Here is a 16,632-nt window from a genome sequence, read left to right as displayed (position 1 = left end):
TTTAAGATAAGAAAAGTTAAGATACGAAATTTGCAATATTACAGCAGCAAGTTTAAAAAAAGGGATCTGTACGTAACATGCGATACTGAAGTGTAAGGACATGTACAAAATATAGACAAATATGAATCTGATAAACAGGAGCTGATATAAAAGCCCACATTTTTATTATGAAATGTAATTTAATGGTTTTATCTATATTCCTTTTGTTTTCCTAACATTTGTGTCGATATCTTTTATCATCTTTAAAATAATGCATAAGTAATTAATGTTACACCTCTCACATCTTAAGCTGGACCTGTTTCCAGTCTAAGGCTGAAACCCAAACATTTAATTCTCCTAACATCATAATGTGTCATGTTGCTTCCTGTGACATTAAAAACAACATGAACTACAAATGGGAAAATTGTCCTTTTATTATTTATTTCTCCACATGATACAGTCATTCACCATCACGTTCCCGACGTCCCATTTGGATTAAAAAAAAGAAAAAGGTTTGCCTCTAAGACGAATACCCCTCAACCTGTGAGACGTGTGCGTATCCACCTGCAGTTAATGCTATCACATTTGAGGAAAGAAACATTACAGAAGAAACAATTCATACAAAAAGAAGTAACAGAGCGTACCCTATTCTGACCAATAGCTGTGTCTATATAATGCTACATTCTCCCTTTTCAGTGTGCGAGTTGGTCCCTTTAAAGTTAACTAGTCGAGTTTCATACGGAGCAACCAGAAGATTCATTTCATCAACATCATTTGACGATATTACTGATTTCAATGCCCCCAGGTCTCCTCCAAGCAGCTTCTTCTCCCTCACTGATAAACACTCAATCTCTGAACTGTCGCCAACAAACAAAACCCCCCCGCCCAAAAAATTAAGACTTTAAAGAGGTTTTGGGATAATGCTTAATTTGTCTGAAGATATATATATAAAAAAAAAAGAACATTTGCTGAAAAAAATATGGAAATTTTACAGTTGACGTAAAAGATAACTGGAGAAAAGCAGCGTCGTGTTACAGATTGAAAATCAGCTGACATCAAAGACTGTGCTGTCGATTGTGTTATTTTCAGGGATCAACACGAAGGTTCTAACACTCATCATCACGTGGATTCTATCTGCTCAGTACGGTGGCCAGCAGGGCCATTCGGATGTACATGCCGTTCTCCGCCTGACGGAAATATGCTGCTCTCGGGTCCGTGTCCACTTCGGCACTGCGGGGGAAAACAATCAAGGGAAGGTAAAATAAGAATCAAATGGAGAAAGCAGTAAAATAATCTATCTAATCTCATATGGGGCCTGTTGAAGGCCATTTAGGTTGAATTCTAATATATTAAAGTCTTGAAATCTCTGGGTTAAACACATTGTTTAGTCTATAAATATATGGTAAACTTTGAAAAATCACCACAACCGTAAAACTGTTGTAAAAAGCCTGAAACGATGTCTCATAGTGTTTTACCTGATTTCATTGACTCTGGGCAGCGGATGCATCACCACCATCTTCCTCTTGGCCACAGTCATGATGTGAGGAGTGAGGATGAACTGACCGAAACACTGAGAGAAGAGCAGCAGGGACACAGCGGGTTGGATCAAAGATTTCGAAACACGCTGCACACATTGTCAACCCACGACCCGAGTTTACACACGATAGCGTTTGTTGAATCTGACGCGTCATGTTCGTACAAAGAGAGTTTGGATATGAACACAAACATGAGGCCAAGTGTGAGTTGAAGTGTAGTTTAAAAGGGAACAGATATTTAAAAGACACGTCCAGACCCTTTGTTCACTCTCCTCTGAAGAGTCGACGTCAAAGCAGCAGTGAAATGAAGCAGAGTTTACTCACGGCCTTGTATTCCTCCTCGGAGGCGAACCTCTCCTTCTGGATCCTCGTCATGTAGAGGACGTCGGTCTCAGGCAGAGCTTCTTCAATGCTCTCAAACTCCTCCTGCAAACCGGGGAAAACACATCATCCGTTTAGTTTGTGTCGTTGGTCAAACTCAGATAAAATATTCCAGCAATTTAAGAGATTTAGATTTTTGATCTCTTATTGTTGTGTGCATGTGTACACAGCGCCCCCACCTGTTTGATGCCCTTTGAGGCCACGTAGCTGATGATCTCTGCCGGCATGTGGAGGTTCTTGGGCGCCACATAGCGCAGAGTGATGCGGTACTGGGTCAGCAGTTTGGCGAGGGAATGAACTGTGCGGCCATGTTTCAGATCACCGACCATAGTTATCTGAGAGAAAACATTTATTATGATGAGTTTTCTACAGAAAGCTGGTTCCAGGTGAGTATTTCTGTGAGGATCAGGCTTTAAGCTCTGCAGGATCCTCACCGTCATGCCGTTGACTGTCCCCAGCTCCTCTCTGATGGTGAAGACGTCCAGCAGGGCCTGGGTGGGATGCTCCCCGACGCCGTCTCCAGCGTTGATCACTGGTTTACGGCAGTGACGGGACGCACTCTGAGGGCCACAGAGCGAGATGAGTTACATGAAGACATGAACACTGACAATAACTCTGCTGTTAGGAAGAGAATGTCACTGAAGCCGTGAGGAACACGTTGAACCCACCTCCACAGCTCCGGGCGTCGGGTGTCGGAGCACCAGAACGTCAGCGTAGCAGCTCATGGTCTGAACCGAGTCGGACAGAGATTCTCCTTTCTGCGTGGACGAGGTGGATTCACTGAAGTGGACGACGGAGCCGCCGAGACGCTGCATGGCCGCGGAGAAGGAGCTGCTGGTGCGAGTGCTGACCTCGTAGAACATGGACGCCATCACTTTACCCTGGACATGAACAAAAAGTCATTGAGCTGTGTGCACAGTAGCAGTGAGTCTTTTTAAATGATCTACAGTTCAGCTTCACTCCGATTGTGACAGTTGAAGCTGTGACTCTGTCAGTTCTTCTCACAGGAAATCGAACCCACTCACCAGAGTTACAGAGAACAGACGTTCAGGGAGTGAAGGAGGAAACTTTCTCCATGTTCACACTCACTCAAACATCAAACTCTGGTTGTGTTGCTTTAACTTAAGACGTTGTTTCACTCCGTGTTTGGGTTTTCAGACGTGCAGGTTTGTGTATTTGTAATTTGAAAACGACATGACGTACCTTCAGGATCTCCAGGCTTCGCTCCTTCTGAACCATCATACGCAAAGTGTGGGCGACGTTGAAAAGGTGTGAGATCTGGAACACAGAGAAAACACATCAACTCAAAAGCCTCTTACACGTTAGACAACGTTTTGTAAGTTTGTAAACGAACACAACTTGTGTGTACCTGTTCTTTGCTGAACTGCCGCACAGACAGGATGTGCTGGCCGATCAGCGGGTGCAGGAGCGGAGACGTCTGGAAGTGGGACGCCGGTCCAGCGAGTATCTGACCCGGACCCGGCTGAGGGGAGAGCAGCCGGGACAGAGGGGGGGGGTGGCCGTAACCGTCCGCCACAACGGCTGGAGGAAGCATCATCAGCATCTCTACAGAACAACACAGTGCACCAATTATTTCTCCAAGTTAAATAAATAAAACTTCACATAGTATAGTAAATAAACATGTAAGAGAGAGTGTCACAGTCAAGAAGTACCCAGTGGTAGTCCGGGATCAGATGAGCGGTGGGTGCGCGGTGGCAGCAGGTAGCGGCCGTCCCCTGCGCCGCGCCGGGGGCTCGCGGCTCGGGTTCGAATCGGGCCTTCACGGGGAGGAGTGGGACGAGTGTGCTCTGGAGTCTGAAACACAGGAAATACGATACATGTAGAATCAATGCATCCAAGACGAGAGCAGGACGTCTGCTGAAATATGATTTTATTCACTATTAATACCATAGGAGCTTCTTTAACTGGCTCGGGAGGGATGATGGGGGCCGTGGGCCACGTCTTCACATCTTCACCATAACCTGGAGGTACCAACACCTGAGAGAGAGTTAGATAGCAGGATTATGTAAACACTAAGGGACGAGTTCCCAGGAAACTTGGTGGTCCTGATATTTGTATTTCTGGGATGTGGTGCATGAATGCTGACCTGCCCGTCGATGTAGGCCACCTCTCCTCTCAGAACCACACGGCGGACTTTACCCTTCACCTTCAGACCTTGGAATGGCGTCCACTTGGACTTGGTGAACTGCATGGACGGAGGAATCACCCACTCGTGCTCCAAGTCCACCTGAAAGCAAAGAAACACAAGTTTGAACATCATTCGTTTGCGTGTCCCAAATTAATCGTCAAAGAAAAATGTATTATTGTTGTGATTATTTGTGTATACCTCTACGTAGGTGTTTTCTTGGACAGGCAGGTTAAAGATCTTGCGTGGGTTGTCATAGAGACGTCTGATAATATCGTCCAGAGTCAGACGTCCATCGCTGACCGCGGTCAGCAGCAGCGGCAGCATGGTCTCCAGGCCGGGGTAACCAGGAGGAGGACGCTCGCTGTTCTTCTCCTCAACAGAGTGAGGCGCTAACAACGCATCATAAATACTAACATTATCACATGTTCTCTCTTAATGAAGCATAAATAAACCAGATCACTTTAAAGACGACGCCACAATCTAACCTTCACCTGGACTCACACGTGGATGTGTGGTCAGTGACGACTCACCGTGGTCTGTGGCGAAGCAGTCGATGATGTCCAGGTTTTCCCAGAGCGCTTCCATGTCCTCCCGGGTTCCCAGCATGGGTCGGACCTGCGCTGGACCATCACCGATGTCCGGCACATTGTCCTCACACAGGAAGAGGTGATGAGGCGCCACCTCACACGTGACCTGGATGCCCTTCTGCTTGGCCGCGCGGATGATCAGGATCTGACAGGAAGAGGTAATCAATCATATATCAATCCTCCTTAAGAAACTGGGTCGTGGCAAGTATGAAACCTTGAAGAATATCAAAGTACAAATATTCTGAGCAACATAACATAACTCCAAATAAGATTCAGGTATAGAAAACTAAGACTAATATTCTCTTTTGTCCACAGTCTGTTACCTCCTCCTTCTTGGCGATGTGGCAGATGTGGACCGGGCGCTGGTAGAGCTGAGCCACCATCAGGATCGCAGCAACCGTCTGCTTCTCAGCGTGAGCCACGATGGGCATCTGCTTGGGCCACTTCTCAAAGTGCTTCAAACAAAAAAACCACACAGTTAGTTTCTCACCCGAGACAAACCTGTAGACGCAGCTCCTCTATTGGCCACTAGACTGCATTGCGGCATCTCTCAGCCTACCTCCATCCAGAGAGACACGTTGTCCATCTTGAGGGTGGAGTACGTGTCGTTCAGGTACATCTTCAGACCGACCGCCTGGCTGGCGATAGACGGCAGCACGGCAGCGTTGTCTGAAGCAGCGCCCAGATACAGGGCGTAGTCACACCTGCAGCCCGCTTTAGCAAGCTGACAACACAACACAACATTTACTTCACATCTATCACACTTAAATCACACAAAGATACAAAACAGAAGAAAACTCAGGGATTATCCTAACACGACTTCGTACCTTCTGTACCAGAGCCAGAGTGCTGGCGTCCGTGACGGCCGGGGAAGTGTTGGGCATCGCACACACCATGGTCACGCCTCCTGCCAGAGCGGCTGCCGTACCGGAGGAGAAGTCCTCCTTGTGTGTGGCACCAGGCTCGCGCAGGTGAACGTGCACGTCGATCAGACCTGATAAATCATACAACACGTATTTTTTAACTCTTTCTGACTTGTTGCATCAGACATCAGCGACGTGTACATGTGCCCGTGACTCACCAGGGAGCCGGACCAGCGTCTGGGAAGCCATGCTGTCGATGTGAGTCTTCACTGGTGGAGTTGGGCCGATCTGATGAAGAGCCTGCAACACGTCCACGCAGCATTTTTGTACGTGATCATTTGAAAAACTGTGCCGCGAGTTTAAATCGTCATTTCATTTTCAAAAAGGGTTAAAACGAGAGAACCGACCTGAACAAACAGCTTCGTGCACTTAATGTCGATGATGAGCGGGACGGAGTAGTCGATGGCCATGCGTCTCGTCCTGTAGCCTTTGGTGACGAAGGAGGAGAGTCGACGACCCCCGCTGTTCCTCATGGAGAGGTTGATGACCAGGTCGAAGTGGTTTTCCTCCAGGTAGTTCATGATGCTGCGCTGCTTCTCTTTAGTGGGACAATCGCTCTCTTCCTCCTCGAACGGCCAGTCTACCGCCATCACCTGGAGAAGAACAGAAGGGTTACCGTGCCATTTTATAATCTGAGTGAATGGTGTCCCCAGAAAACAACACACACAAACTGATGAGCATCAGGTGTTTTTAAAGCTGTGAATCAGAGACAGAGTTTGGGATTTGTACCGTCAAGATTAAAATGCTCTTTAAACAGCGAGTATACTGTGAATCAAGCTGTTGATCTGGAGCCAACAACTCTGATTTCCTTTAACTTTGATCGTTACCTTGACTCCGTGCTCGGTGTAGAAATCCGCGGTGCCCAGACTGGCGTACAGGTCGTAACCCAGAGACTCCAGCGCCTGCACGGTGGGCAGCAGCTCGCTCTTGTTCTACGATCACACAGATCATTCGTAGACAACGTTGTTAGTAAAAATCTTAAACATGGTGAATCTGCAGCAATAAAAATTAAACACAACAGACCTGAAACATCTCAAAGAAGATTTTCAATTGATCCTCTGAGTCTGGATCCCAGTATTCACATCTGAGAAGTTACCAACCAGTCGCACGGTACAAGTACCTTATAGCTGCCGATGGAGAGCAGGATGTTCTTCTTGGGGATCTTGAAGCCCGTGGAGAGCATGGCTTTGAGGTACGCCTCGTATCGGTTCTCCCCAAAACAGGCGACCTCTCCGGTGCTGGTCATCTCCACCCCGAGCACCACGTCCGCTCCGGCCAGACGAGAGAACGAAAACTGAGGAACCTGGAGCACACGTGACAGAAGGTTAGGAGGGAAACACGACGGGCACTTTCTCAGACCGACTCCTTTTACCTCTCAGTTACCTTCACTCCTACGATCCCCTTCCCTCTCATCAGGCCCACGGGCTCCATGTCCTCCCCCATTATGAGTCGTGTTGCCAGGGCAACGAGGTCCACGCCCAGGGTCTTGGATACGAACGGGAAGGAGCGGGACACCCGGACGTTGCACTCGATCACCTTCAGCTGGTCATCCTGTTACAGGAGTGACACCTGATTATAATCCAGTTCATGCTCAGATTTTAACTAAGTACTGATGAGGAAAGTTTAACTACTACTAATATACCAGTGTTACAACGAAGCTTGAGTCAACTACTATGACTCACTTCTTCCAAAAGTCAAGTTCGAATGAATTTCACATGAAAAACAATTCATTCAAGTTTATTCAAATCTGTGAACACTGGCCTCTTTCAACAGCTTCACATTACTGGTTTACTTCTCTGGTATTCAAGAGGACATGCAATGCCTCCAGCTGATAGAGAGCGCCCTCTGCTGGGTCACAAGGCAAACTACTTCAGATCCGTTTCTCACCTTGGCGATGAGCTGCAGATTGAAGGGTCCGGTGACCTGCAGCTCCTGGCCGATGGCGTGAACGATGATCTTGATCCTTTCCATGGTCTTCTGGTTGATGTCCTGAGGCGGCGTCACCAGTGTGGCATCACCGGAGTGAACGCCGGCGTTCTCCACATGTTCAGACACCGCGATGGCCATCACGACCCCGTCACACGCTACCGCGTCCACATCTATCTCCTGGAAAACGGCAACAAAAATTTAAATGTAACACTCATTTAAACATTTCTACAGTTTTGTATTTCTATCTTTATTTTTTCAAACCTTAGCTTCCTGTATGAATTTGGAGATGACGACAGGGTGCTCCTTGGACACAGCCATAGCGTTACTCAGGTATTTCTCAAGGTCGGTGTCACCGTAGGCCACATTCATGGCTGCTCCGCTCAGAACGTAGGAAGGACGAACAAGGCAGGGATATCCCACCTTCTCACAAAATGTCATAGCAGACTGGAGACAGAGGACGGAGAAGGATGACAAATGTAAGAAAACTTATGTCCCTGAATCTCAATCCGAGTACATAGACAATAAACTGATTAAGTTTTACTTAAGTGCTCTTTTTGAAATTCTGACACTAAATATGTGGATATTTTTAAACTGCAGTCGTCTGTACCTCAGTGTCGGACAGCTCCTTCCACTGTGGCTGGCTGATGCCGATGGTGTCCAGCATTCTGGAGAACTTGAACCGGTTCTCGGCGCTGTCGATGAACTCGGGCGACGTCCCCAAGATGCGGCACAGCTGACGGTGCAGCGACATGGCGATGTTGTTGGGCAGCTGGCCTCCCATCGACAGGATCACCCCCTCTGGGTTTTCCCTCTCATAGATGTCCATCACCACCTGGAACGTGCACACGTATTAATACACAATCTAGACAGGGGTAAGAAAATAGCATGAACTTAGGCACAAGTGACTCGGTGCAGTCTTCTCCTAAACAACAGGTGTCGCCTCTCGGGAAATACAACACGGCCGAAAAAAGGCAAAGAGGAAGAAGAGGAAAAACAAACAGAATAGTCTTGTTCACACTTCTTTGCTTTGACAAACCAGTCACAGAGGTTTTTCCATAGTTTCCAGCGAAATGTCTCGTCTTTACCAACAGTGTCTGCAATCTCCTCTCAGGAACCAACTTAAAAAAGCTGGGACATGCACAATCGGCCGAAACGACACCGCATGCCATGGAAATGACCTAATTTCTGGTATAATGTGTATGTATGTATAATGTGTATAACGCCCCCCCTGACCAAAAGTTAATCATCCAGTCATTTTGCAAACACACACACACACACACACACACACACACACACACACACACACACAGTCGAGTACAAGAGTCTTACCTCAAAGGAGATTTCATCAAAGTAGAGGCGGTCACACATGTCATAGTCTGTGCTGACGGTCTCAGGGTTGTAGTTCACCATGATGGTCTTATAACCCATCTGCAATAAATGGGACAACGAGGTTAAATATTCATTCAGGTACATTCCAAAGAATAATCTGACTTTCAAGTTCTTCAACGTCCGTTTTCAGCAAACAAATAAAACCTGCAGCGCTGCCCTGGCGGTGATTCGATGAGATCATGCTGGACGTACCTTCCTGAGCTCGGTGATGCAGCCCACTGCGCACCAATCGAACTCCACGCTGCTGCCGATGCGATACACGCCGGAGCCGATCACCATGACGTGCTGGTCCTCGAAGGTCAGGTCGTTCTCCGTACCATGGTAGGTCAGGTACAGGTAGTTTGTGAAAGCCGGCCACTCGGCGGCCACCGTGTCGATCTGCTTCACCACGGGGATGATGGACCAATCGTGGCGCAGCTTCCTCACCGCAAGCTCAGTGCTGCGGGAGAAAGAAAAACGATCAAGCTCCGCCCGTGTATGAACAGATGGACAAATCACAGACAGACATATTTATAAGTGTTTCAGCTGAACAGGAAAATTACAAGAAAATGGACATAACACAACCTGTGCTGCTGCGGCTGCTTGATTTTACAATGTGTACTAAAGACTGTACGAGTTCCCGACCCACCTCTGTACAGCCAGTCCGATCTGCTTGTCGGAGAATCCCAGCTGCTTGGCCTTCAGCATCGCATCTGGAGGCATGGTGCTCTCGTTCTGTCAGAGACGACACAGACAAAATGAACAAAGTGTCACGTAGAAGAAAGACTCTGCTACTTCTCCAGGACGTCTCCCTCTTACGACTCCTCACCTGGTTGTACGTCTCCAGCAGCCGCTCGTGGTCGGAGATGTTCTTCATCTTGTACAGGAACCAGCGGTCGATCTTTGTGAGCTCGTGCAGCTGGTCCACCGTGTAGCCGTCTTTAAACGCCGCCGCCAGCACAAAGATGCGCTTGTCTGTGGGAATCAGCAGCTCCTGGTGGACAGAAAGGGCGAGAGGAGGACATCATCTTCTGGGCCAAGTCTCCGTTTGACACAGTTTACAGTCCGACTAGTTTCTGTCGAATGTTTCTCCACACTAAACACAAACGGTGATACTTCTTGGCTAATCTCTATTAACAGCTATATGAATGTTCGACTACGAGCCAACGCATGTCAATGTGTTTCTTTTGTTCTCCACACAGACTGTTTACCTGCAGGCAACCAAAACCTGCTCAGGCGTGATTTCGGTTTATGGAAATTAGGAAACACTTAAATCCTGTTTTGATTGTCACATCATCGAACAACTCACCACCGGTTTGAGGATCTACTCAGGATAAGAGGTCAAACGACAACTTTAGAAGAGACACAAGCTCTATTTTGTTTTTACCGTTTCAGAGACAGGTTTGATCGTGTGGTCGAAGCCGACACAGTTCTCGTCCACCATCCTCAGAGCTTTCTGGAAGGCCTCCTCGAAGCTGCGGCCAATAGCCATCACCTCCCCTGTGGAGAAAAGGATTCAAACACTGAACTGCACAATATCGGCTGAAGTGTAGAACATATTTGACAGAGCTACAGTTATAAACAGCAGGTTGAGGTGAGGATCTCAAATACTCGTTTCTCTTTCCAGCACCACAGCAGAGGAAGATAATAGCGATAATATCAATTGTGATAAACTCTTTCACCGGCTCTTACCAACACTCTTCATGGAGCTGCCGATCGTGGTGGAAACCCTGAGGAACTTGCTGAGGTCCCAGCGAGGCACCTTCACCACACAGTAATCCAAACTGGGTTCAAAGTTTGCTGTCGTGGAGTTGGTGACAGAATTTCTACAGAAAGACACAAACAGAGAATAAATATACGGGGGAAAAAAGCAATAAATAAGCAAATTTTTCATTATTAACACACATTAAAATACCTTAATTTCATCATCCTCTCCTAGAAAATGTGTTTTATCCAACAAAATAATTCCAAACCTTTAAAAAGCCTTAGAGTTATAATATATAAAAGACAACATTTATAAAACTTAAAAGTTTCAATACTCGGAGCTAAAGACACAATTCTGTTTCCATCAGTATCTCAAAAGTGTTGAGGTTCGATGATCTGTGACAACGTACTTGAGCTGCGGCAGCGGGATCCCCAGGCTGAGTTTGGCCGCTACGTAGGCCAGAGGGTAACCAGTGGCTTTACTGGCCAGGGCCGAACTCCGGGACAGACGAGCATTCACCTCGATGATGTAATACTGCAAAAACATCACACACACACAGGCTTGAGTGTGTGTGTGTGTCTCTGTATCTCTTTGTGTGCGTGCATGCATGTGTGTCCATCTCTCTGTATGTGTATGTGTGTGTGTGTGGGTGTGACCATCCTTGAAAGGAAAGGAGAAAATAACATTGCACAATTCTTTGCAGCAGCAACATTTAAAGCAACACAACCTTGAAGTTGCACCTGGACACACCCACGTAAATATAAGATAGAATGAACGGCTGTTTTTCTAATGTTCCAGAACTGATGTGAATCCTCACATCTGTCCAGTCGACAACAAACTCAATCCCCTGACACAATCCATTTTTCCCCGCATATATTTCTCATATTTTTATATTATTTCAATATTTCAGTCCTGTCTTATCTGTTTTGCTGTAACTTTCTGTGAGTGACTGACGGTTAAATGTTTCCTCCGTGTGAACTGAAATCATGTTTTCTCAGGACGTGTCTGTTCTGTGTGTGTGTGTGTGTGTGTGTGTGTGTGTGTGTGTGTGTGTGTGTGTGTGTGTGTGTGTGTGTGAACTAGCCTCACACAGTACCTGTTCTGATTCAGGGTTGAGAGCGTACTGGATGTTGCACTCTCCCACGATCCCGAGGTGCCTGATGACTTTGATGGCGGTGTTCCTCAGCATGTTGTACTCGTGGTCGTTCAGCGTTTGACTCGGCGCCACCACAATGGACTCCCCAGTGTGGATGCCCAGAGGATCAACGTTCTCCATATTACACACCTGTATTACACAAGAATGAATGCAGACACACGTACTGTCAAATATCACAAGACACCTCTTGTTCAACTCATCAACTATATCTATAACTTTGATTTAGTAATGGACCTCTGTGACGCCATCACCTGTCAATGCCGGTTTCTTTACTCTTAACAACACGGGAGTCGTATTTATTTACTCACGGTGACACAGTTATCGTAGGCGTCTCGGACCACCTCGTACTCGATCTCCTTCCAGCCTTTCAGGGACTTGTCCACCAGTACCTGGACGGTGTGTGCGAAGGCCGACGTCACCAGAGAAGTCAGCTCCTCCTTGTTGTTGGCGAAGCCCGAGCCCAGACCTCCGAGGGCGAACGCTGCACGAACCAGGACGGGGTAGCCGAGGCGTTCCGCAGCAGCCAGCGCCTAGTAAAGTGAAAGAGTTGAAGTTAGATGCTGAAAGTGGATAAAAATACTAAACAGAAGCCATGTTTTGGTGAATGAAAGTGAAGAATCATGGCTGCATGTTGGATAAACATCTCCTCACCTGCTCCACAGACAGCGCCGCTTCACTGGGGGCGACATGTTCGCCGATCTCTTCCATCTTCTCCACAAAGACCTTCCTGTCCTCAGTCATCTCGATGGAGGACACCGGAGTTCCCAGAACTTTAACATTATACTTCTCCAGGACACCGAGCTTGGTCAGCTCCACGCCACAGTTCAGCGCCGTCTGACCGCCGAAGGTCAACAGGACACCGTCAGGGCGTTCATTTTTTATCACCTGTGGGAAGACACAGCATTCACACCACATGGAGATACTCTTTGTTACGACTTGAGTGTTGAATTGTTGTTTGGTATCGTTTGGCTGCTTCTGACATTCACATTTTTGTGTTTGGTACGACCACATTTTATTCTGAGTTCCCTGAATTATATAACAGAAGTTTACGTGACAGAAATGTCAAACTTCTTGCGTCTCCACACCAGAAAAGCTCATTAAATCAAAGAGGGGACTCGTACCTGAGTGACGTACTCTGCAGTGATGGGCAGGAAGTAGACTTTGTCCGCCAGGCCTTTGGACGTCTGGACAGTGGCGATGTTGGGGTTGATCAGCACAGTCTGGATGTTCTCTTCCTTCAGAGCCTTGATAGCCTGGAAAACAAAACGAAACATTAGCTGGAATATCACTCGAGTCCGTTTCTTCAAAGCGATGATTACATTTAGTACAGACACAGCTGCACTGTTCTCTTCTTCTTCTTCTACAGACCTGGGAGCCGGAGTAGTCAAACTCTCCAGCCTGGCCGATGGACAGACCACCAGAGCCCAGGATGAGGACCTTCCTGGGTCGGGTCACATCCTCCGGCTTCGGGGAACCAGGGAAGGTCAGGTGATCCACCAGCTGCTGCTTGACTGAAGAAAAATAATAATTTAAAGTTGCTCTACATAAGACACGTAAATAAAAGAATAAAAACTTCAATTGTTTTTACCTGTTTTTGAGGCGCTGCCGTCTTTGTGGTCCTTCACAGTGTCGAGGAAGACATCGAACAAGCCGACCAGATCCGTCGGACCAGCCATGTGCTCCGGATGGAACTGAACACTGGAGAACACATTTAAATAAATCACATATTTCAGTCACAAACGAGGTGAATGACCAACTACATCCTGGTACAAACTTTATTTCCCCTTCAGCCTCTGTTTTTCCGAGCACTTTACCTGAACAGGGGATGCACGTTGTGTACGATGCCCTCGTTGGTGTGGTCGTTGGCGTTGGTGAAGAGGACGTCCCAGTCCGCGGGGAGAGTGTCGGGGTCGACAGCGAAGCCGTGATTCTGACTGGTGATGAAGCAGCGATCTGTCCCGTGGTGGATGCAGGGCTGGTTGTGGCCTCGGTTACCGTACCTGAAAGACGAGCGGAAAATCAAACATCTGGGGTCAGGTACCACGGCTCATGTTCACACCATCCAAAAGATGGCCGATTCTTTGTATTACTTCATCAACAATTCTAATGAGGAAAATTTACAGCCTCAAAAAGACACTTATCATAAAAACCTGAATCACAAAAGTGAAACTGAACCACGACACCATTTGTTTTTAGCTGAAAACAAACGTGTTTCTGTATTTGGTCGTGTTTGAGGTCCAACCCTGTGTTTGAATGTCACTGGACAGATCCCACAGTCCTGTTGTCAGCTGCAGATGCCAACAAAATTCCAGGAGCAGGTTACTGGGAACATTCCCTGCCCGCCCTGACCTTCACACGGAGCCTGATAAAGCAGCCGAGTCAGAACAAAACCTCTCAGACCCACAGTGAGGAGCCGACCCTCCTGTCTTGGCTTGTTTGTTTAGTCTTTTTCATAACACAGCCGGTCAGTCCAACGCTGCTCGAACAAGGGAAGCCCAGACTGCTGAGAACAGCAGAAAACTGCATTTCACATCACAGCTCTCCCAAAAGACAGAGTGTGGATGTGACTGTCTGTGTTTCTACAGGTTCCTTGGCTCCGGCCTCTGGGAGAACAGTTACATCTTTGTCATCGTTTTCATGATGTGACTGAACACTTAAAAACTCACGGATGAGTTTGTTTCTTTAGGGAAAAGTCAACGATTTACAATGAAAGTTTAAGTGATCAAATGTTTTTTAGTTTTCGTGTCTCTATCTGCTTCCGAGGCTGAAAGAATAAGCTTTTAGTAAACGCTGGTTATTCTGTCAGCTCTTCAGAAAAAACCCCCACGCTGTAGGTGGGTGTTTTCAAACTGTGTTTTCTTTCAGCAGCTTAGGCCTGAGTGGGTTTATGGTCGTGTACGAGCTACTGACTTCATCTTGTACGTCTTCGCTCCGATGACCAAAGAGAGCAGCTGGTGTCCGAGACAGATCCCGAAGACTGGCTTGGGGCGATCGACGCACACGACCTTCCTCAGGTTGTTGATCGTGGCCTGACAGAGCTGAGGATCCCCGGGACCGTTACTGACGAACAAACCATCAAATTCTAGAAAAAGACAAGAAAGAAAAGCTGGCACTGGGATCCAACGTTTCATAATGTCAGAGATGAGCAGCAGGAGCAGTGTGGCACTGACCTGCGCTGTCCAACGGGTGGTCCCAGGGCACCACAGTGACACGGGCCCCTCTCTCAGCCAGGCAGCGGATCTGGTTGTACTTGATGCCACAGTCCACCACCGTGATTCGCGGACTGCCACTGGGGTTAAATACTCGGGGCTCCTGAAAGAGGCACGGCACAGATTTGTGTGTCAGGTTATTCACAAGACGGTCTTTTGATTTAAAAAGGCTATTAGAGAGTTGTCTGTGCCGTTACCTTCATGGACACCTCCTGGACCAGGTTCCTGTGGTCGGGGTTATCCAGGGGAATACTGTCCTCTGGAGTCCCGTCCAGCACCAGCTTCCCCAGCATGGTGCCCTTCTCTCGGATCTTTTTGGTCAGGCAGCGGGTGTCGATCCCTGGAGCACATGGAAGATATGGTCCAACAAAACCCATCCCATAAGCGTTACGATCCGCAGATCATAAAATCTATAAAGTCTGTAACGTGCATCATTCATTTGTTGTTGAAGTTGCTTTTACACCATTTCTGAATTAAATACAAGCTAAGATTAATACTACTTCCACATTTCCCATTATAATGTGTCTGACACTATATCATCTGTTGCGTTTTGGGAGTTCGGACCTTGTATTCCGGGGATGCCATGCTCCTTGAGCCACTGGTCCAGTGACTTGACTGAGCTCCAGTGACTGGGACTGTCCGACAGCTCTCCGATAATCAGAGCTGCAGCGTGGATCTTAGACGACTCGAACCACTGAGGGAGCACAAGAAAAACACACATCACCACGAGGTGTTAGCATGAGCTGCTCGTCTTCGTGAAAGGTTTCAACAAAATCCAAAACTTGTAATGGACGCTCACCTTGCTGAGTCCGAAATCTCCATCCTCGTTGGGCGGCACCCCGTAGTTGCCGATCATGGGGTAGGTGAGGGTCAGCAGCTGGCAGTGGTAGGATGGGTCAGTCAGCGCCTCGGGGTAGCCCACCATACCCGTCTGAAACACTAACCACGCAAAAACAATCGTCAGTGCACGACCCAGGCGAAGAAGGGTTGTGCGTCCCTTTAACACATGTGGTCTTTAACACAATTTAAGCCACGAACGACCAGTGGATGTTAGCAGGTGTTAGCGGCCACCAGCGGATGTTAGGGACATAACTTTTGCACCTTAGCGTAATCAAGTGTTTTGGGCACAGGCCGAACTTCGGGGTACGCTGAGGCTAAAAGGTAAATCTGAGATTATACACCACTTTATGTATAAAGCAGGATTGTTTCTATTCTAGTGGGTGTTACATTTAATTCTGGTTGGTTGTATAGACACATTGCTGAAGGGGGCCCGGGGCCCCCAGAGCAGCTAGACGCGCCTCTGGCAGGTTGGAGCAGCATGAAGATGAAGAAGATGAAGACCCAGCTCCTGATGAAGAGGTCAACCGCCATGTGACGCATATGAAATGACAACATTAGCTTAGCCGACATTAAGGGAACAGACACCTGAATGGAGTTCGGGAACAGGAGGAGGTTGAAGTTGATCTTTTTTACCTCCGATCCGCGAAGTTAGCTCCACGCGCAGGTGGGTTTTAAACGTTAAAGTTGGAAACGAGGGAAAGTGAACTCACCAACTTCCCCGGACACGGACACGGCGGCTCCGAACGGGCGGCCCCTGAACGTGGCTCCGTCCTCCAGGATCAGCGTGGCCATGTTCGGGTCAAAGCTAACGATGCTAGCGAAGTTTCCCGGGAACTGAAGATGGTTCTCTGCGGCGCTGACGAGCTCCGGT

At 47.7% G+C, this 16,632-nt stretch overlaps 1 protein-coding gene across 1 annotated transcript; it reads right to left on the bottom strand.

The window, feature by feature from the left end:
* Positions 1–393: 393 nt before the first annotated feature.
* Positions 394–16,632, bottom strand: cad (carbamoyl-phosphate synthetase 2, aspartate transcarbamylase, and dihydroorotase). Its single transcript, XM_034579282.1, has 44 exons — positions 16,472–16,632; positions 15,721–15,860; positions 15,486–15,615; positions 15,119–15,261; positions 14,883–15,024; positions 14,623–14,794; positions 13,527–13,712; positions 13,301–13,410; positions 13,081–13,223; positions 12,834–12,965; positions 12,364–12,597; positions 12,021–12,242; positions 11,653–11,841; positions 10,966–11,090; positions 10,544–10,677; positions 10,239–10,351; positions 9,681–9,845; positions 9,501–9,586; positions 9,065–9,311; positions 8,813–8,911; positions 8,091–8,315; positions 7,745–7,927; positions 7,442–7,660; positions 6,938–7,105; positions 6,675–6,857; positions 6,382–6,486; positions 5,902–6,147; positions 5,713–5,794; positions 5,459–5,625; positions 5,191–5,355; positions 4,955–5,086; positions 4,575–4,776; positions 4,243–4,433; positions 4,003–4,143; positions 3,804–3,893; positions 3,569–3,710; positions 3,265–3,461; positions 3,099–3,173; positions 2,564–2,776; positions 2,330–2,455; positions 2,075–2,230; positions 1,839–1,940; positions 1,455–1,549; positions 394–1,209 (listed from the first exon to the last, which is right to left on the bottom strand). The coding sequence occupies exons 1-44, from the start codon at positions 16,551–16,553 to the stop codon at positions 1,110–1,112; spliced, it is 6,699 nt and encodes a 2,232-aa protein (XP_034435173.1). The 5' UTR covers positions 16,554–16,632; the 3' UTR covers positions 394–1,109.

Source organism: Hippoglossus hippoglossus, chromosome 24 (assembly GCF_009819705.1).
Source record: "Hippoglossus hippoglossus isolate fHipHip1 chromosome 24, fHipHip1.pri, whole genome shotgun sequence".
In the NCBI taxonomy this organism is placed as follows: domain Eukaryota; kingdom Metazoa; phylum Chordata; class Actinopteri; order Pleuronectiformes; family Pleuronectidae; genus Hippoglossus; species Hippoglossus hippoglossus.
This window is presented reverse-complemented; position numbering and strand designations above follow the sequence as displayed.

Coding starts and splice junctions, on each gene's coding strand:
- cad (XM_034579282.1), bottom strand. CDS start 16,553: ATGGCCACGCTGATCCTGGAGGACGGAGCCACGTTCAGGGGCCGCCCG. Junction 9,587..9,680: donor TGCTGGAGACGTACAACCAG/GTGAGGAGTCGT, acceptor CGTCTCTGACAG/AACGAGAGCACCATGCCTCC. Junction 6,148..6,381: donor ACACCGAGCACGGAGTCAAG/GTAACGATCAAA, acceptor GTTCTTCTCCAG/GTGATGGCGGTAGACTGGCC.